Genomic DNA, 21,847 nt, shown 5'->3' on the forward strand with positions numbered 1-21,847 from the left:
GCCAATTGCCACCTGCGATTGGCTGTGTGCTGCCATTTTATGTGGGCTGGCCAATTAAAGCCCGCCCAGTGTGATGTGCACCTGGAAGCGCTGAGTGCTCCCTGTGCGGGCGGGCACGTTGTTGCCTGAGTTGGGGCCTGCGCTCTTTCGCGCAGTGCAGAAACTCCGAGGCACAGAGCTGCCTCACGGAGATTAGTTGAAGTTCAAAAAAATTTAATAAAGGAAAAAAAAATTTAAGACATGTCCCTTAATGTGAAACTGTCACATGAGCTGGGACATGTCTATTAATTTTATTAAAAATTTTTGCAAGGCTTAAAAACCTTCATGAAACCTCATCCCGCCCGTGGATGAGGTTCCACGAAAAATGCGAAGGCCGCCTGGGCTCTTTGCCTGCCCCGCCAATCTTAGGGTTGGATGGGCAGCTCAGTTTATTGACTTAATTGATAGTTAACAGGCCTTTGACAGCTTAGTGAGTGTGCAGCTGACTCAGGTGTCCGCCCACCGAACTGAAAATCTGAATGACGTGCAGTGACGTCAGGATGCACGCCTGACGTTACCGCGTGTCATTTTACTCGCTGAACTGAAGATTCTGCCCATAGTCATGATAGGGTGCTATGTAGGCCAGACCGGATAAGTACAGCAGATTTCCTTCCCTAAAGGACATCAGTGAACCAGATGGGTTTTTACTTTGATAGTTTCATGGTCGCTGTTACTGAGAGTAGTTTTCAATTCCAGATGTTGTTAATTTAAATTCCACCTGCTGTTGTAGTGGGATTTGAACCCATACCCCCAGAGCATTAGCCTCTGGAATAGTGACATTACCACTGCACTGCCATCTCCTCATCCTGTGTCAGTAGACCCTAAGATAGCAATTTTATATATACCCTTTGATATCTTTAAACATAGTTGTTGAAAGGGTCAGTTGTTTGATTTTTATATTGTACATTTAATGCCACAGCAAGATATTGTGTGGTAGTGCTTCTGTTTTTGTCATCCTTTTGAACGTTAATAACTTTGAATGTACTTTTTGGCTTTTCCCACAGATGACACTCCAGACCTCTCCTATTAACTATATTACCTCAATTCAGATGTTCAATAGCACTTACACACTCTACTCACACAGGTTAGTAGAATTTTTCCTTCTGGTTCTCCTGGACAGTGTCATGATTACATAAAGTAAAGCTGTGTTCTGAACAAACTTTAAATCTAAGCAGTTAGAAAACAAACCTGGGCTAACTTATTAAAATCAATTTTAAAATTACACAGAATTTCAGGTGCAGTTTGTAAGTCTGCATTTGTTCTTCTCTGGCTTGAAATCACTTTAGAGTTTAAATATGAATAATTCCTTCATGAAATAAGTATCAGTGCAGTTCAAAGATGTGTGGAGCTTTATGGTGTTGAGGGTGTGCCCAAAACCATGTGAACACTCAAATCCTGCTATGAGTTAATTCCTAGTAATTCATTATTGTTGAGTGTCCTGTTGTAAACATTTCCACATCAGAAATTGTTCTGCTGGAGATTCTCTGACCATTCAGCATACTTGTTTGAACATCAGAGCCTGTTTGTCATCAAAGGCTTTAACCATTTTTTTTCCTTCTACAAGGTTTTGTTAACATGTGGACTCTCAAGTATTTCAGCCCTGGCATGTTTGCGTTTTGCATTTTTTCCCAATTTATGCCAGTTGCAAAGGTGTATTTTCAGCATTGAACCTGTCAAGGTACATTGTTCATAGCTGCTGCTCAAAGAAACTGTCCGTAGCCAATTGCCTCAATATATGCAAGATTCTCCAGGCAGCTCCTCAGAAGCCAGCCTAACCAACTAAAAACATCATGGAGAACAAATTTTTGGGCTTTGACCATAGAAGCTAACCTTAAGTAACAACTCTGGATGTTATAGAAGTGCTTGAGTTTAGATTAAGGAGTGGAGAATATTGAGCCAGGTGATGTCTATTGAATCTTGTACTTTCAAAGTTGATTCATAATATTTGATATTTATTCAAGTTTGATCATTGGTCTATCATTCCTGGCCCAGCTTCTACTTTATCACAGGTGGAATCCAAAGAGTAAATTCCTTTTGACAAAAAAGATGCCAGTAAAGGTTCCACATGATTTTGAGATTTTTCGCACCATATTGATAGTATTTGATTTCTATCGAATGTGTAACATTTGAGTGTTAAGATTTGCATATTAATTTTTAAAAATTGTTTCTTGGGAATTGGGTGTCACTGGCAAGGCCAGCATTTATTGCATATTCCTAGTTAATCTTGAGAAGATGATGGTGGCGGCGGCAGGTTACATCCTTGAACTGCTGCAGCCCTTGTGTTGAAGATGCTGCTGCAATGCTGTTGGGTAGATAGAGCCAGCATTTTAACCCACCAATGATGAAGAACAATGTGTGTCCACATGGTAATGGTGAGAGACTTGGAAGGGGATCTTGGAAGTGATGGAATTACCATGCATCTACTGCCCTTGTGCTTTCAGGTGGTAGAGTTTGTGGGTTTGGAAGATGCTGCGTCAAAGCCATGGCGAGTTGTTGCTGTGTCTCTTGTAGAAAGTACAGATTGAAGCCACCGGGCACCGATAGTCGAGACAGTGAACATTTAAGGTGGTGGATGGTTGTCAATCAAATGAACAGTTTTGTCAATATGCTAATTAAAATTTTGGTTCCAGGCCTAAAATATTGAAAATGTAGAATAACTAATAATTGGACAATTTTGTGAATTTTATTTCTGGAAATCCTGGTCATGTTCCTTTCTGTATTGAATTAACCACTTAATCAGTAAAGGCGTAATACTTTTTTCATACAGTAGTTTTGATATATTACTTGTAAAAATAATTCTTAATTCTCAACACTTTTTTGCAATAAGATGAAATCTTCAGTTTAAAAAAAGAAACAAAATTCACGAGGAGAGAAGTCCCTGTACTGTATTATATTATACCTTACATTACATTTAGGCAGCTATAGTAGGTGAAAAGGCGCAGCACATGGATCCAGACAGACACTGTAGATCCCGCGATGTCCTGGAAAGTAAGGCGGACATCAGAGCCAAAGTTAGCCTGTTCCACTATCTGGATCATCCCATAAAGAAAGTGGACAGCACCTAGGGAGAAGAAGGGAAGGAAAGGTGGGTTGCGGAACCCTAAGCTTGTTGAATCACAGACCAAGGCAGTTTGTTGTGTAGCTATTAGGTGAAGGAAACTTATAAACTTCTATAAGTCCTTTGTAGATTCAAATATTTATTAATTTCCAACTGGTAATGTGCTTCGTGTAAGTAGAATCCATAATAGCTTTTAAATGGAAAGTGAATTAATATTTGAAAGGGTAGGGGAGTAGAATGAAGTAGGTAGCTGTTCTAGTGAGCCAGCACAAGTGTGATGGGCAAAATGGTTGTCTCCTTCATTGTAAAACTTTGATTTTATGCTTTTTGATTTAACTGTTCTTGTGTACTTTAATAGTCTTGATAGTAATCATTAGACATATTTTAATTGATTTTCCTACTATTACTTTTAAATAGTTTAGTTTCCAATTTATATACTCACTCTTCCTTTGGACTGACAACTTCAGAGCGCAGTCCAACTTCATATGATTGTCATTTGTTTAAATCTATAGAATTCATCCAAGCTCCATGATTCGTTAGACCCTATTATTAATGTAAGGATATCTGGTTTTTATTTCAGTGACCAATTCAGCCTCCTACATTTCACTAATATTGCTTTCAATTTTCAGTTACCTAGGATTCGGTTTGATGTCAGCGAGACTGGCAATTTTAGGAGGAACTGAAGGTAGTCCACGTAAGTTAGCATAATGGTCATAATTTCTTCTACTTCAAGAAGCATACCCAGTCACCTGCCAAAGAGTGAGACTACTTAAGACTGCTGTATTTCTTTAGTGGGAGCGCTGGAAGCTGCAAAGCTAAGTAACGTTCCCTCTCCCCCAATCAATCAGATGCAGTCGTCTTCTCCTCTTCTTCCCTTCCCAACATTATGGAAGGACTGAAATAATGTATAAAGTTTGCACATTTACATTGACTCGTGGGCACCTCACCACCTCCATGTCAAGTACCATTTCGACTTGAACATATATTGCTGTTCCTTTATCATTGCTGAGTCAAAGTCCTAGAATTCCTCATCTAACAGCACTGTCGGAGTACTTTTAGCAGTCAGACTGCAGTGTTTCGAGAAGGTAACCCACCACCACCTTCTCTGGAATGATGAGGAATGGGCAATGGATGCTAGTCTTGCCAGCAATGCTCATATTCTGAGAATGAATTGTTTTAAAAGTTGCTTTTAAATTACATTTGTGATCAGTGTACAAACCTTGTACATGTACAGTTTATTTACTGCTATACCAGCCCCATGGTGTAAATGGGCAATTTGTCAATAGTGAAGGCCAGCTGTACTTGCAGACCTCTTTAATGATAGGGTTCTGTATTATAAAGTCGCAGTCACGAAAACAATGGAAATAGATTGTATTATTTGTACTTGAGGTGCCATTTTTGCCTCTGGTTCATGTCAAGAATAGAAAATGCTGGAAATAATCAACAGGTCAGGCAGCATCTGTGGAGGGAGAAATAGAGTTAAAGTTTCAGGTTGATGACCTTTCATCAGAACTGGGAAAAGTTAGGGATATAGTGTGGTTTGAGCAAGGGATGGGTTGGACAAGGACAAAGGAAGGTCTATGAGAGGGTGGAAGACAGGAGAGATTGAATGACAAAAGACTTAATCTTACAGGGTCAGAGGGAATGGTGATAAGGCAAAAAAGAAACAAAAGATGTACATAGGGCAGTTGTGCTGCTGTCTGTAAGCAAAAATAAGAGAAAAACCGAAACTTGCAAAGAAAAGGAAACAAATGAGTGGGGGTTTATGGTCTGAAATTGTTGAAGTCATCATTGAGTCTGGGAGACTGTAAATTGCCTAACTAAAAGATGAGGTGCTGTTCCTCAAGCTAATGTTCAGGTTCACTGGGTTAGTGCAGCAGGCCAAGGACAGAGGTGCCAGTGTGAGAGCAAGGTGGAGAATTAAAATGACAGGCCTCTACCTCCTTCCCAAGATCCATAAACAGGACTGGCCTAGTAGCCCTACCATTTCATTCTGTCCCTGCCCAATTGAACTGTTTCCTTCCTACCTTGACTCCATTTTTTTCTCCCCTTGTCCAGTCTCTCCCCACCTACATATGTGACTCTTTTGATATCCTCCTTCACTTTAAGGTTTCTAGTTTGCTGGACCTAACCGTCTCCTCTTCATCATGGATGTCCAATCTCTTTACACCTCCAACCCCCACCAGGACTGTCTAAGGGCTGTCCACTTCTTCCTTCAATAGATGCCCAACTAGTTTCCATTGACCACCACTCTTCTTTGCCTGGCTGAACTTGTTCTTTCATTGAACAATTTCTCCTTTAATTCATCTCTCCCTCCAAATAAAAATATGTTGCCATGGGTATCCATATGCATCCTAGCAATGCCTGCCTTTTTGTAGGATAAGTGGAACACTCCTTGTTCCAGTACTACTCAGATCCCCTCCCTCAACTCTTTTTCTGGTACATCGATGACTGTACTGGTGCCACTTCCTGTTCTCGCCCTTTGCTTCCAATTTCTATCCTTCTCTCAGTTTCACACGGTCCATCTCCGACTCTTCCTTCCCTTCTTTGACTCCTCTGTCTCCATTTCTGGCTATCAACTTCTTTTTAAAAATGTATTCTTTCATGGAATGTGAGCATCACTGGCAAGGCCAGCATTTGTTGCCCATCCCTAATTGCACTTGAACTGAATGACTTGTTAGGCTATTTCAGAGGGCAGCTAAGGGTCAATCACATTACTGGGAATCTGGAGTTTCCTGTAGGATGGCAGATTTCCTTCCCTAAAGGACCAGTGGGTTTTTACTTCAATCAACGATAGTTTCATGGTTACTATTAGTGAGACTAGCTCTCAATTTCAGATTTATTAATTGAATTTAAATTCCACCAGCTGCCATGGTGGGATTTGAGCTCATATCCCCGGAGCTTTGGCCTCTGCATTATAAATCCAGTGACATTGCCACTATGCCTCAATCTTCCCTCCCTGTGTCAGTAGATCCTAAAACATGCAATTTTATATGTACCCTTTAATATCTTCATTAGGCAGCCTGTCTTTTTAATTCTCCACCTGGCTCTCATGCTGACATCTCTGCCCTTGGTCTGCTTCACTGTTCCAGTGGAGCTCAACATAAGCTTGAGGAACAGCACCTCATCTTTTGATAGGTGATTTAGAGCACACCTTTTGTTTCTTTCTTGCGCCTTCACCATTCCCTTTGGGAACTAACTGTTCTGTCATTCAGTCTCTCCTATCTTCTACCTATCACAGACATTCCTTTTGTCCTTGTTCCATCCACCCTTTGCTCAAATCCTATTATATCTCTCACTTTTTCCCAGATCTGATGAAAGGCTATCAACCTGAAAAATTAACTGTTTCTCTCCCAATAGATGCTGCTTGACCTGCTGAGTATTTCCAGCATTCCATGTTTTTATTTCAGATTTCCAATATCTGCAGTATTCAGCTTTTCAAGTAGCAAGGATAGATTGTGCATGAAATTAAGACAAGGCATGACATACAAAAGATTGGCAACGTTGTATGATTGTAGGTCAGATTATTCTTCTGAATATAATATAACAGGATTTGTATTCAAGTTAGCTGTTCCCTATTAATTTTTCCACTGTGGTGTTGTTGCTTTAAGGGCAGCCTTACTGAGTAACAGTCACGTGGTCAGAACAGCCAATCAACACCGAGTGCAGGGAATCTTATAAGGAGTGGAGTTTTCCTATTCTAGAGAGTGTACAGTAGCTTTGCTAGAGGCATGCAGCTAATCCAGCAGCTCTGTAAATAAAGTTTGTTGTTCAACTAAAGAAGTCTTTCAGTAGTACATCTCTACATCTGGCGATGAGGATAAATGATCCTGGCACTGCCTCTCACCCTACAACTGTGAGTGTCTTTTTTTAAAGAAGGAAAGAAAGGATGAAAATATATACTCACGAGGATGCCTCTCTTTGGGAGGATCGACCCATTTGACTCCTCCCGGAGGACTGGAGTTAATACATCGAGCACCTCAGGTTTTATTTTCAGGCCAGCGAAATAGGGGAGGAGGCAAAGCGCAAAGCAGTTCTCTTGAGCATCTGTGGGAGCCAAACCTAAAATCTTATTTGCAGTCTCACAGCCCCAGGTGCAACCGACTCCACATTGTCCGGTGAGCTCATGGATTTAGTGAAGGGCCATTTTCGGCCCAAACCATCAGTTATTATACAAAGATTCAAATTTAATACGAGTGTGAGGGCCCCAGGCAATTCAATCGCGACTTATATTGCTAAGTTGAAGCAATTGTCAGAGCATTGAGATTTTGGAGCAACCTTGAACGACATGCTACGGGATTGGTTAGTTTGTGGCGTGCGCAACACGCCATTCAGAATGTCAATTGCTGGCAGAAGTTGATATAAATTTTAAACGAGCAAGGGAGATAACAACAGCCATGGAAAGTGCTAAAAAAAGATTTGCAGGAGCTACAGAGCTTGCAAAATGGCACCATTCACCAGGTAGGGAACCTGCAGCCAGGCAAGGTGCCCAAACTGCTGAAGCAGCCACTCGGCAGGAATCATTCCCAGCCACCCAGAAATCAAAAAAATATACCGGAGGAAATTGGACAGCGATCCAGAAGTTGTAGTGTTACCGATGTGGGGGTAACCACACTCCTAAAACATATAGATTTAAGGAAGCCGAGTGCTATTACTGTTGCAAAAGATGACATTTAATTAAGCAGTGTAGAGCTAAGTCCAGACTGCAAATAACCAGCCAGCACAGATGTTAGAAATACAGAATATGAAAGAGCCTGAAATAACTGATTCTGACATTCACTCTTTTTACTCTTAAAGCTGTTAAGGCAGACCCTATTATTGTCACACTCAAGGTAGACGGGAAGCCATTAGTTAAGGAGGTGGATACAGGGGCATCAGTTACAGTGATGGATGAGTGCATATTTCAGTACCTGAGAAAAGGTACCCAACCCTTCAGCCTGGAGAGAATTTCTTCCCAGTTGAAGACTTACATAGGAGAAGCCATAAAAGTGAAAGGCACTGCCATGGTACCTGTGAGATATGGGCATCAGTCAGCCCAGCTCCCAGTAATAATAGTGACTGAAGAAGGACCAAGCCTTCTGGGTTGTGATTGGCTAAAAGAAATCAAGTTAAATTTTGAAATGAGATTTTTGAAATGCGGGCAGGTGTTTGTTGCTTTAAGGCCAGCCTTATTGAGTCAGGGTCACGTGGTCAGAACAGCCAATCAACACCGAGTGCGGGGAATCTCACAAGGGGTGGCGTTTTCCTAGTGTCGGGATTGTATTCTCGCCTTGCTGGAGGCAGGCAGCTAATCTAACACCTCTAGATAAAATTCGTTGTTCAACTAAAGAAACCGCTCAGTGGTACATCTCTACATCCACCTTAGCCCACAACTTGGAACAGCTATTGGAAGGGAAATTCTTTTAAAACTAGCAAAAAACAGTGCTGCTTGGAATGCTAACCTCCTTGAGTAGTTATCTTACTTGTCTACATTAAGTTTGCTAAGGATAGCTTGTTAGGGAATTAGAATAGTGTTCTATAGAAGTGTCCAAATCTGTAGATCTTTGTATTTTTATTTAACCATCCTGACTCGTCTTAATGGACAGATTGAATAAAGAATAAGTCTGGAGAAATTAAAGGAATAAGATATCTTCATTCTAGAACGATTTAACAATTATTTTAATTTTAAAATGGTCTCAGGAAAAAGAGCAGTTCAGTTCTATCATTCTGATTTTGTAATTATGCTGTCCTTTTATTGTTCACTCACAGTTGAGGAAGGACAAGAGCTAATAAGCTCTTGCTTATCACCAGGCTACAAAGCGGAGTGGAAGCATGCTGAAATTGTTTACAACATTAAAGGACAGAAAGCAGGTAACAGCCTGTTTAAATGGCATTCACTTTTAACCTGTCAACCTCCTGACACAGTGGTAAATAACAAATAGTGAATTATTACAGAAGTTTAGAGCATGGAAAGACCACTTGGCTCATTGTGCCTGTGCCAGCTCTTTTTAAGAGCTGTTAAATTAGTCCCACTCTCCTACACTTTCCCCAAATCATGAACCAAGGTGAGTAAGTTAAGCTAAGAAATAGGCTAGCTGTGATCTCATTGAATGGCTGAATAGGCTCAAGGTACTGAATGGCTTACTCGTATTCCTACATACTTGTGAATGCAACAAGAGATTACTTAATGTGTCTCACTCTCAGTTATGCCTTCATTAATTGGCGATCAATTTTTTTTCCATCCTGTGATTATCCTTATAACCCACATTTGGAGGCCCCCCCACCACCCATGTATGAGGAAGGGTCATCATTGGGCCAAAGAATTGCGCCCATAATTGTTATGGTGCAGTTGATTGGTAGGAGCACAGAAGCAAAGTTAAGTTGTATTGATTTTTTTCCCCTCTCTGAGCACAAATGTTGGTGTTGCTCAGCAGTTCATCTGACAGTCATGCCAGGGTTGATTGTACTCAGCCATTAAAGCAAATATACTTGATTGTTGTGAATAGAATACCAATCACATCCTTCTGTTTGGACTCCTAGACTTGCACTGTGTTTAATAATAAGTGAATCTCAGGCACAAACGTCCTTTTCACAAACTGTTCATAATAAAATGTTAATTAGACTGGCTAATAGACAAAGTGTTACTAATCTGAATTTTACATCTCTTGTAATTTGGGACATATTAACCATTTTGCAGCCAAATTTCTGATTTTCCTGAGGATAGTGAATGTGATTTATTCTTTTCTCCTGCTCCAGTCTGACATCTGTTATTCTGCTATTAAGTGGTTTCTCCAGGTTGAAACATTTGATTTTCAGTTTTTGCTACACCAGTGTTAAACTGCGTAACTGGAGGTATTCTTTCATTCTTAGTTTTGTGTGAGAATCTGCAGCTGATGAGCTCTTTTTTTCTATCTGCTTATGTTCTAGGAGAACCTCTGTATGATTCCTGTTATGCAAGGATAGAAAAAATACTCTATACAAAAGTGCATAAACCTGAAGAAGTGGGAAACTTGTCATTTTATGCATTCTCCTACTACTATGACAGAGCAGTTGATGTTGGACTTATTGGTAAGTGTTTGGGACTAATTACAGTTCAGTTGCCTTGATGATCTAATGTGAGTAAAGTCACCATCCAGTGGGGGGGTAGTAAAGAGTCACAGTAGAGTTGATTTGGGGGTTGATATTAATCACCGCGCGCGCCTCCCCCCCCCCCCCCCCCCCCCCCCCCCCCCACCTCCTCCTGATGGGTTGTGAGGGGGCACAAATTTAAAATATGGACATTGACAGACAGGAAATAATGATTGTGGTCCACCCAGCCTGACCCACATTTTGTGATGTTGTATCACATTATATATACTCTCCACCCTTCTCAAAACTTTGTAGCTCAAGCCAGTTGGGGGACAAACTGGTGTTGGGTAAATAGGATTCGCGAGTTGAATGCATGGCTCAAAAGTGGTGAGGGAAGATGGGTTTTGATTCATGGGGCACTGGAACCTGTACTGGGGAAAGTGGGGACTGTACCATTGGTCTTCACTTGAACAGTACTGAGACCAGTGTTCTGGTGAATTATATAATTAAGGCATTAGGGAGGGCTTTAAACTAAATAGTAGTGGGGAGGGACCACATGAGGTAACATATGGTAGATTAAAGGGAAAGGCCAGGGCAATAAAGTAAGGTAGCAGTAGAGTGAGATAGCAATAAGGGTAATGATCAGAGCATGGCAGGAAAAGACAGAGCATTCAAACTTAAGATTGTGCCAGCAGATAAGGCCAGAGTTGGTAAAAACAGTAAAAAGACAGAACTATAGGCTCTGCATCTGAATGCATGTAGCATTTGTAAAAAAAAAAACAGATGAATTGACAGCTCAAATAGAAATAAATATGTGTGACTTGATAGCCATTACAGAGATGTGGCTGCAAGGTGACCAAGGCTGGGACCTTTGGAATGATTTGAAAAGACAGAAAGCCAGGAAAATGTGGTGCGGTAGCTCTGTTAAGGATGACATTTGTACAATAGCAGGAGATGACCTTAGTTCTCAAGATCAAGATATAGAATCGATTTGGGTAGAGATAAGAAATGGCAAACGTAAGAAGTCACTTGTGGGAGGAGTTTATAGGTCCCCTAACTAACTACATTGTAGGACAGAGTATACAGGAAGAAATAATGAGGGCTTGTAAGAAAGGTACTGCAATAATCATGGGTGATTTTAATCTACATATAGATCAAATGAATCGGATTGGCAAAGATAGTTTGGAGGGAGTTCATAGTGTTTTCAAGACAATTTCTTACAGCAGCATGTTCTAGAGCCAACCAGAGAGCAAGCCATTCCTGGCCTGGTAACGTGCAATGAGACAGAATTAAGTAATTACCTCATAGTGAGGAGCCTCTAGGTAGCAGTGATCATAACATAATTGAATTTTGCATTCAGTTTGAGGGTGAGAAGAGCGAGTCTTAAGACTAGTGTTTTAAACTTAAATAAAGACAATTACAAGGGTATGAAGACAGAGCTGGCTAAAATGAACTAGAAAATTAGGTTAAAGAGTAGGACAGAAGACATTTAAGGAGGTATTTCATAGCACTCAGGAAAGATACATTCCAGTGATAAGGAAAGACTCTAGGAAAAAGATGCACCATCCGTGGTGAACTAAGGAAGTTCAAAATAGTATCAAACTGAAAGAAAAAGCATTTAATTCTGTGAAGATTAGTGGTAGGTCAGAAGATTGGGCAAAATTTAAAAACTATCAAAGAATGACTAAAAAACTGAGGGAGAATCTAAAGTATCTACAAGTATTTAAAATGGAAAAGAGTAATTAAAGGGAGTGTTGGTCATTTAGAGAATAAGAATGGGGAATTAAGAATGGGAAGTAAGGAAATGGTAAAAATGTTGAACAGATATTGTGTCTGTCATCACTGTAGAAGATACAAATAACACTCCAAAAATACTTGGAACGCGAGGTGAAATCCAAGGAGGAACTCAAAACAATTACAATCACCAGGGAAAAGGTGCAGAGAAAACTATTAGAACTAAAGCCTTAAGTCCCCAGGACCTGATGGCCTGCATCCTAGGATCTTAAAAGAAGTAGCTGCAGAGATAGTATATGCGAATGGTTGTAATTTTCCAAAATTCTTGAGATTTTGGAAAGGTCCCATCAGTTTGGAAAATAGCAAACGTAACTTCTCTATTCAAGAAAGGAGGGAGATAGAAAGCAGGAAACTACAGGTCAGTTAGCCTAACAGCTGTCATAGGGAAAATGCTAGAATCTATTATTAAGGTGGTTATAGCAGGGAACTTGAATTTGCTTGGTTGTATTGAAATTTAACATGGTTTTGTGAAAGGAAAATTGTGTTTGACTTTTTATTCATTCATGGGACGTGGATGTCACTGGCTAGGCCAGCATTTACTGGCCATCCCTTATTGCCCTTGAGGTGGTGGTGAGCTGCCTTCTTGAACCGCTACAGTCCCTGTGCCAAAGGTAGACCCATTGTGCTGATAGGAAGAGAGTTCCAGGATTTTGACCCAGCAACAGTGAAGGAATGGTGATATATTTCCAAGTCAGGATGGTGAGTGGCTTGGTGGGGAACTTCAGGTGGTGGAGCTCACATGTATCTGCTGCCCTTGTCCTTCTAGATAGTAGTGGTTGTGGGTTTGGAAGGTGCTATCTGAGGAACCTTGATGAATTTCTGCAGTGCATCTTGTAGATGGTACACACTGCTACCTCTGTTCGTTGGTGGTGGAGGGGGTGAATGTTTGTGGAAGGGGTGCCAATCAAGCGGGCTGCTTTGTTCTGGATGGTGTCAAGCTTATTGGAACTGCACTATTTCAGGCAAGCGGAGAGTATGCCATCACATTCCTGACTTGTGCCATGTAGATGGTGGACAGGCTTTGGGGAGTCAGGAAGTGAGTTACTTGCCGCAGGATTCTTAGCCTCTGAACTGCTCTTGTAGCCCAGTATTTATATGGCTAGTCTAGTTCAGTTTCTGGTCAATGGTAACTTCCAGGATGTAGATTGAGTTCTTTGAGGAAGTGACAAGCAACATGGATAAATGGGAACCTGCAGATGTGGTGTACTTGGATTTCCAAAAGACAATTGCTAAGGTACTGCAAAATTAGAGCTCGTGGTGTACGAGGTAGCATTAATATGATAGAGGATTGGTTAGCTAACAGGAAGCAGAGAGTAAAGATAAATGGGTCATTTTCAGATTGGCAATCTGTAACTAGTGGAATGCCACAGGGATCAGCATTAGGGCCTTAACTATTTATAATCAATACAATGACTTGGATGAAGGAATAAATGCTAAATTTGCTGATGACACAAAGATAGGTAGGAAAGTAGGTTGTGAAAAGGACATAAGGAGTCTGCAAAGGGATATGGATAGGTTAAGTGAGTTGGCAAAAATTTGACAGCTAAGTATAATGTTGGGAAATTTGCACTTGTTCACTTTGGCAGGAAGAATTGAAAAGTAATATATTTTACGTTTTTTGATGATGGGTAGCATGGGATGGCTATATCCTGTCTTATAAAGGTGGGACAATTCATAATAACATTTAAATCAGACTCCTACAGTGCAGTTGAGAGCCTGATATAAATTTAACAGCTAACAGCCAGGTTTCCCAAAGGCTCAGGAAGCCTAGCAGCTAAATGGAGACTGGAACAGCTGACTTCAGAAAGTAAGTGCTTTTTATAGCACCCCTTGTGGGTCAGGAGAAGCAGGAGCGCTCCCTCTGCCTTCCCAGCCCCTCAAGCAAATCTGTGTTGAATATGGCCTTTCCTCATGACCTGTTGACCCACAATCGCCAACTTCCTGCCCCCGCAATCTGCCGACCTCTTGCTTCAACCTGAAATCTTTCCCTCCCTCAATTACCTGTCTGATTTCCCCCCTTCAACCTTCCCATCTCTCCAGATTGTAGGACTGATATTGGCCTAGCCATCCCCGAACCACAATGTGCCCTGATTGCCAGGAGTAGGGGACAACATTATAAAGTTCACAGATCATAACCAAACTTGGCAAAGTGGTCGTGGTAATCACTGGTAGTCTTCTACCACTGGTTTTCCTGCCCAGCAACTGGATTTGTTGTCAATCTAGACAGCTGCTGGCTGGGAAACAGAATAAAAATAAATTATAATGTCCTATAACTTCATTTCAATTTCCAGGTCTCCCATGTCTGGCTATCATGTTTTCCTGCTCCTTCCCCACAAATATCAGGGCCCTGGTCTCAGTGCCCCTAAGTTAGGAAGGAGAAAGATTAGTGAAGGATTCTAGTCCTCATGGGTACCCAAAGACATTGATTGAAAAATGAGGATGTGTAGGTATTGGATGCGTGTGAGTTTTCCTGTGTTGCAATCTATCAGCACTCGCACTAAGAGTGCAACACCAAAGTGTCTGTGTGGACTATTCCCACCCCAATCCCAGCAAGAGTTGTTGCTGTCAAGGAGGGGAGAGATTAAGTAGTAGTTCTCCTTCCTAAAAACCTGGATAGTGTTGAAGGTGGGAACACATCTGCCTTTCTTATATTTACGAATTCCATTACCATCAAACAAGCAAAGTAAAAACACTTCATGGAATTAAAGAGCAGGTCCTGTTCCAATCCAGCAAGATACAGCCCTCTTGGGTTCATTGAGGTGTAGAACCAATAGCTCGGAGTAATTGGCAAGACTACATTATCTACTACTTCAACCTGGAAGATATGTGGCAATTGTGGCTAAGGAAGTGGCAGGAATGTGAGTTAAAATTCAGGATATAGTTAAATACATTTTAAATCATAATCTCTTCATATAGGCTTCCTGATTTAATAAAATCCGTTTTTATTACAGATGAAGAGAAAGGAGGCACTTTAAAAGTTGAGGATTATGGAAAAGCAGCCAAACGCGGTAAGAACTGCAAAATTAGCTAGCAGCATGGGTTTTACTGTTGCTGTTAAAATGACCTTGATTTGAAAAGGGTTTTAATATATCCAAAACAAAAACAGAATTACCTGGAAAAACTCAGCAGGTCTGGCAGCATTGGCGGAGAAGAAAAGAGTTGACCTTTCGAGTCCTCATGACCTTCAACAGAACTGATTTTTTCTTTATAATGAAAGGGGTGAAATATAAGCTGGTTTAAGTTGGGTGGGGGGAGAGAAGTGTAGGAAGGGGTTGTTGTAGGGACAAGCAAGCAGTGATAGGAGCAGATCATCAAAAGATGTCACAGACAAAGGAACAAAAGAACACAGAGGTGTTGAATTGGTGATATTATCTTAACGACTGTGCTAATTAAGAATGGATGGTAGGGCACTCAAGGTATAGCTCTAGTGGGGGTGGGGGGTATAAAAGTTTTAAAAATAGTGGAAATAGGTGGGAAGAGAAAAATCTATATAAATTATTGGAAAAAAAAACAAAAGGAAGGGGGAAGAAACTAAAAGGGGGTGGGGATGGAGGAGGGAGCTCAAGATCTAAAGTTGTTGAATTCAATATTCAGTCTGGAAGGCTGTAAAATGCCTAGTCGGAAGATGAGGTGCTGTTCCTCCAGTTTGCGTTGGGCTTCACTGGAACAATGCAGCAGGCCAAGGACAGACATGTGGGCAAGAGAGCAGGGTGGAGTGTTAAAATGGCGAGCGACAGGGAGGTTTGGGTCATTCTTGCGGACAGACCGCAGGTGTTCTGCAAAGCGGTCGCCCAGTTTACGTTTGGTCTCTCCAATGTAGAGGAGACCACATTGGGAGCAATGAATACAGTAGACTAAGTTGGGGGAAATGCAAGTGAAATGCTGCTTCACTTGAAAGGAGTGTTTGGGCCCTCGGACGGTGAGGAGAGAGGAAGTAAAGGGGCAGGTGTTACATCTTTTGCGTGGGCATGGGGAGGTGCCATAGGTGGGGGTTGAGAGTAGGGGGTGATGGAGGAGTGGACCAGGGTGTCCCGGAGGGAACGATCCCTACGGAATGTCGACGGTGGGTGGGGGGGGGTGGTGAAGGGAAGATGTGTTTGGTGGTGGCATAATGCTGGAGTTGGCAGAAATGGCGGAAGATGATCCTTCGAATGCAGAGGCTGGTGGGGTGATAACTGAGGACAAGGGGGACCCTATCATGTTTCTGGGAGGGAGGAGAAGGCGTGAGGGTGGATACGCGGGAGATGGGCCGGACACGGTTGAGGGCCCTGTCAATGACCGTGGATGGAAAACCTCGGTTAAGGAAGAAGGAGGACATGTCAGAGGAACTGTTTTTGAAGGTAGCATCATCGGAACAGATGCGACGGAGGCGAAGGACCTGAGAGAATGGGATGGAGTCCTTACAGGAAGCGGGGTGTGAGGAGTTGTAGTCGAGGTAGCTGTGGGAGTCGGTAAGCTTGTAATGGATATTGGTGGACAGTCTATCACCAGAGATTGAGACAGAGAGGTCAAGGAAGGGAAGGGAAGTGTCAGAGATGAACCATGTGAAAATGATGGAGGGGTGGAGATTGGAAGCAAAATTAATACATTTTTCCAAGTCCCGACGAGAGCATGAAGCTCTTTTAATATATCCAGCTGGACATCAGTAAGTTACTTTGCTAACAACAATTACGTAACAAATTTTAGATACAACAACAAAAAAATACTAGCTCATTCCAGTAAATGAATTTTTTTTACTCCATTCACCCATTCCCACTCCTATGTACTATTACCATAAACTATGCTAACTTTTGCTATTCCTAATTTTTTTCCATGCATTTTGAAACCCAAGCTAATGATCTTCATTAGAAACGTAGCATGTGAATGTTGGCTCAGTATGTAGGTCCTCCCATCATGTGCCAAGTGAAACAGAGTTAATGGTTTTATATCTTAATTTCCCTCTTGGCTAAGTCTCAATTTTGGCTTTTGGAGGGGTTGATTTGCAGAAGAGTGGTGATTTTCGTTTTATTGCCCTTCTTTCCTCTCAAATGGAAGGATTAAAAAATTGCACATTGTTTTATTATAAAACAAACATCGTCCTGATTCAGGAGTTGATCATCCGGAAGGAGATTATTTTCTCTTGGTACAAAACTAGATTTGTGCATCTGCTTCGATTGTCAATTTGTAGTTTCAAATTAAATTAAACTTGAGGGGAAGAGAAAGACTACATAGGTAAATCATAAATGCATGTCTTCTGTTACTGTGCTTCCCCAGTTATTATTGTAAATGGTTTTTGTATCTACCTTTTAATGTGGTCCATAATATAGCATTAGTTGACCTATGCCATAATGATTGCCTCAGTAGTTCATTGAACTTACCCAGTGAGTGACTGACACACACAGATTAAGATGATCCTATTTTCAATCCTGGCCTGAGTTGAACTAGCTGACTACCTTGTCAAGCCTCCTCATTATCTTATGTTTCAATAAGATCACCTCTCATTCTTCTAAACACCAATGAGGGTTCTTGAATTGGCATTATTATCCCATAGGTTTTGGAGGGGGAAAATCCCTAGGCTTCCCAATATCATATAATCGTGGAATCACAGAATTTTAACCGCATAGGAGGCCATTCGGTTCATCGTATCTGTGATCATAAGATGTAGGAGCAGGCATTCAGCTCATCAAGCCTGCTCCACCATTCAGCAAGACCATGGCTCAGCTGATTGTGACCTAACTCCACTTTCCTGTCTGACCCCCATAACTCTTTTCGATCAAAGATCTGTCAAACTCAGCCTTGAAAATAGACAGTGACCCAGCCTCCACTGTTCCCTGTGGAAGAGAATTCCAAAGACTAACAGCCCTTTGAGAGAAGAAATTCCCCCTCATCCCAATCTTAAATGGGAGATGCCATATTTTTAAACTGTGCCACCTAGTTCTACATTCCCCACAAGGGGAAACCATATTTTCAGCGTCTACCTTGTCAAGCCTCCTCATTATCTTATGTTTCAATAAGATCACCTCTCATTCTTCTAAACACCAATGAGTATAGGCCCAACCTGTTCAACCTTTCCTCATAAGACAGCCCCTTTATTCCGAGGGTCAACCGAGTAAACCTTTAAACTGCCTCTGATGCAAATATATCCTTCCTTAAATAAGGAGACCAAAATTGTACACAGTACTCCAAGTGTGGCCTCACCAATGTCCTGTATAGTTATAGCAAGATTTCCCTCTCTTCCTCTTTGCAGCTAAGGCCAACATTTCATTTGGTTTGCTAATTACTTGCTGTATTTACATGTTAACTTGTTGTAATTCATGTACATGGATATCTAGATCCCTCAGTACTGCAGCATTCTGCAGTTTCTCTCCATTTAAATAATTTTCTGCTTTTCTATTCTTCATCCCAAAGTGGACAGCCTCACATTTTCCCAAGTTATACTCCATCTGCCAAAGTTTTGCCTGCACACTTAAGCTATCTACATCCCTTTGCAGACTCTTTGTATTCTCCTCACAACTTGATTTGCTGTCTTTGTATCATCTGCAAATTTGTCTGCAATACATTTGGTCCCTTCAGCTAAGTTATTAATATAGACCGCAAATAGGTTACATCCCAGCACTGATCCCTGTAGCACTCCACTAGTTACAGTTTGCCAACGTGAAAATGACCCACTTATCCTGCCTCTGTGTTTCCTGTTGCTTAGCCAATCCTGTGTCCATGCTGATATATTACCCCCAACACCATAAGCTCTTGTGCAAGCACCTTTTATGTGACACTATCAAATGACTTTTGGAAATCCAAATGCAGTATGTTTACTGGGACCCACTTATCCACACTTCTTGTTACATCCTCAAAAAACTCTAATAAATTTGAAACACTATTTCCCTTTTACAAAACCATATTGACTCTGCCTGATTGTATTATGATTTTCTAAACATCCTGCTGCTATGATTTTCTAAATGTCCTGCTGCTACCTCCTTAATAATGGAATCTAGCATTTTCCCAATGACAGATGTTAGGTGAACTGGCCTATAGTTACTTGCTTTCTGTCTCCCTCATGCAATCCGCTGCCACCTCTCCAGAATCTAGGAATGAAATGGCAGTAGGATGAAGGCCAACAGATCCAAGGGACTTGTCAGCCTTTGGTCCCATTAGTTTTTGTGCAGGAAATACATGTGCACAAACATTTGTTGAGGATAGGTTTGGGCTCCACTGCAATACCTTCTGTAGTTGAATAACCCACAGGCCTTTCCTGCTATGGCTTATACACACACACAATCATGAGGGAGCACCTAGTGTCCATGTGGGGAGAAATATTGGCAACAGCAGAGGAGAAACCAGAATTTCCATTTTTCTTTATTAGAGATAATAAAATGATTGTTAGAAATGGCTAGAGGGAAAGGAGCGTCGGAAATTTCACCTGCCACTTCTAAGTTGTAAGTAGCAAAAGCAAAGATCGATCTTTCTTGGTGAATTACTCCGCATATGCACAATTCATTTTTCTTCCTTAATTATTCACAGCTGTAAGAACCTCTTTTATCTCTAAATATTAACCTAATCTTGCTCTTGTGATACTCCTTTAACATGGATCCTGCTTCAGCTATTATGAGAAGAAAGGTATTTTATGTCTTTTTGTTCCAATACCACCTCCTTTATACTGTCATTGCATACTGTGGTCTAAGGTAATTTTTTTGTGCTTGTTTGTCCGCTGGAGCAATTTGAAAGTTGCCAAGAATATAATTTAACTCAACACGTTTAAATCCTTTTCAGGTAGTTCTACAAGAAATAAAAATCAATTGTTTTTATTTTGAATTAGTATGTCAAAGTATGGAATCTGAATCAACAGATAAACCGTTTCTTTGCATGGATCTTATATACATAACGCTGCTGCTAGAAGAACTTGGTTTTCAGAAAGATGCAGTTTTGAAGGTAATTTTGGATGTCTTAATAAAATTGGCAACTTTTGTTTAACATTCACATTGTAATTCATAGATGGTGTCTTATCTGAAATAATTTGTGGCTCTCATTACAGCTTGCCAGGAAGATCAATGGTGTTGAAAGCAGTTGGGCACTGGGAGCCACGTTCCATTATATTGACTCTCTTCATAGAAACTAATGTGAAAAATTAGCTAATGTTTACATTATGGAACAATTCAGCCGGGATTGAACTCATTGCCTCGTACAAAATATTGCTCTCCCTGCTTGGGGAGTTGGGAGATCTCCAAATGTGGGTCTGGGCTTTGTGGATTGTAATACCATTAATGTCTTTACCACAGTGTTACATGTGTTTAATCTAATGATTCATAAGGTTACTGCTTGGTGCAATACTCCAACATATTGGCAGTTATTTTGCACAAATTTACCAAACAAAATGAGTGGAGCAAATTATTTTTTAGTTGTAATAACTGATTTTAATTGACAAAATGTTTGTTGGAGACAATAGCATAACTACTTGAATTGGAAGAGACTATGGGATAGGCTTATTTTGATTAAATAGTTCCAGTGTTTATATATCGGAAGACCTACAGTGCAAGCTGGTCCATGCCCAAAAACTAATTTCCACAGATTCCACATTCATGATTCCTGCTTTCCAAGCGATGAAGGTAAACCTCTTGTTTTTGTGGAAAATACAGAGTTGGTTATTTGTAATGTACAGCCTGTAGATGAAAGCTCGCCGCCTATTGGCTATCACTATCAATTTTGATTCAGCACTCCACCTATATTAGCTGAAACACAGAACTGTTGTCAAAAGATCATCATTATCTGGGAGAGTGGAGGAAGTATTAGAAGAGAGCCTGGTTACCCCTACCTAGCCTGTGTCTTTATTGGATTGTCCAAAGTCCTGTCTGAAATGGGAAAGGGTGCTTCTTGAATCCTTATGCCCCTGCCCCCAACATTGTGCGTCTGCATGATGACCTAATTCTAGGATAAAGGAGACCTATTTTCCTTTCAAAGGAGGACTACCATCAGTTGCACAATTTATCGTTTTTCCAGATTCTTTATGGATGTCATTTAGGGAAAGTGCTAAATTGAAATGAGAGGGTCTTGTAATGTTTTTTTCCATATCTTCACCTGTCACTGTCAACCCATTTATGCTGGGGGGGATGCTGCAGTGATATAACCCCAGCTGATGGATACTGAACAAGCCAGGCAGCATCTGTGGACAGAGAAACAGTTAAAGTTTTAGGCTGATGTCCTTTTGTCAATACTGGAAAAAGTTAGGGATATAACAGGTTTTAAGCAAGTACAGTGGCAGGGAATGGGGGGAGAATAAAAGGGAAGGTGTGTGATGAGATGGAAGGCAGAAGCGATTCAATGACAAGGCGGTGCTGGTACAAGGCAAAAGATGATGGTAATGGGACAAGTAAGAAACAAAAGAGAGGTTGAACGAAGGTGTAAGTGGGAATAGCAGAATCAATACCAGCAGCTGTCATCCAAAAAATGTGTCTATGAAGTTGTTGAACTCCGTGTTAAGTCCAGGAGTTTGTAAAATGCTGAATCAAAGATAAGGTGCTGTCCCTTGTTTACTTTGAACTTCGTTGGAACAGTGTAGGAGGCCAAGACTAAGAAGTCAGAATGGTATAGGCCAGAGAATTAAAATGACAAAACAGAAACAGAAATACCTGAAAAAACTGAGCAGGTCTGGCAGCATCGGCGGAGGAGAGCACAGTTGACGTTTCGAGTCCTCATGACCCTTCAACAGAACTGTTCTGTTGAAGGGTCATGAGGACTCGAAACGTCAGCTGTGCTCTCCTCTGCCGATGCTGCCAGACCTGCTGAGTTTTTCCAGGTGTTTCTGTTTTTGTTTTGGGTTTCCAGCATCCACAGTTTTTTGCTTTTATCTCTGAATTAAAATGACAAGTGAACAGAAGCGCAGGATCGTGCTTTGTGGATGTGTTCTGCAAAGCAATTACCCGATCTGCATTTAGTCTT

At 41.1% G+C, this 21,847-nt stretch overlaps 1 protein-coding gene across 1 annotated transcript in view; it reads left to right on the plus strand.

The window, feature by feature from the left end:
- The window catches only part of entpd6 (ectonucleoside triphosphate diphosphohydrolase 6), a 58,631-nt gene extending 37,047 nt beyond the window's left edge, over nt 1-21,584 (plus strand). Inside the window, exons 8-14 of the mRNA XM_041183033.1 lie at nt 1,044-1,123; nt 3,727-3,791; nt 8,846-8,947; nt 10,004-10,144; nt 14,890-14,946; nt 19,731-19,843; nt 19,947-21,584. Coding sequence (XP_041038967.1) covers nt 1,044-1,123; nt 3,727-3,791; nt 8,846-8,947; nt 10,004-10,144; nt 14,890-14,946; nt 19,731-19,843; nt 19,947-20,030 — 642 coding nt within the window. The 3' untranslated portion in view covers nt 20,031-21,584. The remainder of the gene's footprint in view (nt 1-1,043; nt 1,124-3,726; nt 3,792-8,845; nt 8,948-10,003; nt 10,145-14,889; nt 14,947-19,730; nt 19,844-19,946) is intronic.
- The last annotated feature ends 263 nt before the right edge of the window (nt 21,585-21,847 follow it).

Source organism: Carcharodon carcharias, chromosome 2 (assembly GCF_017639515.1).
Source record: "Carcharodon carcharias isolate sCarCar2 chromosome 2, sCarCar2.pri, whole genome shotgun sequence".
NCBI classification, from domain to species: domain Eukaryota; kingdom Metazoa; phylum Chordata; class Chondrichthyes; order Lamniformes; family Lamnidae; genus Carcharodon; species Carcharodon carcharias.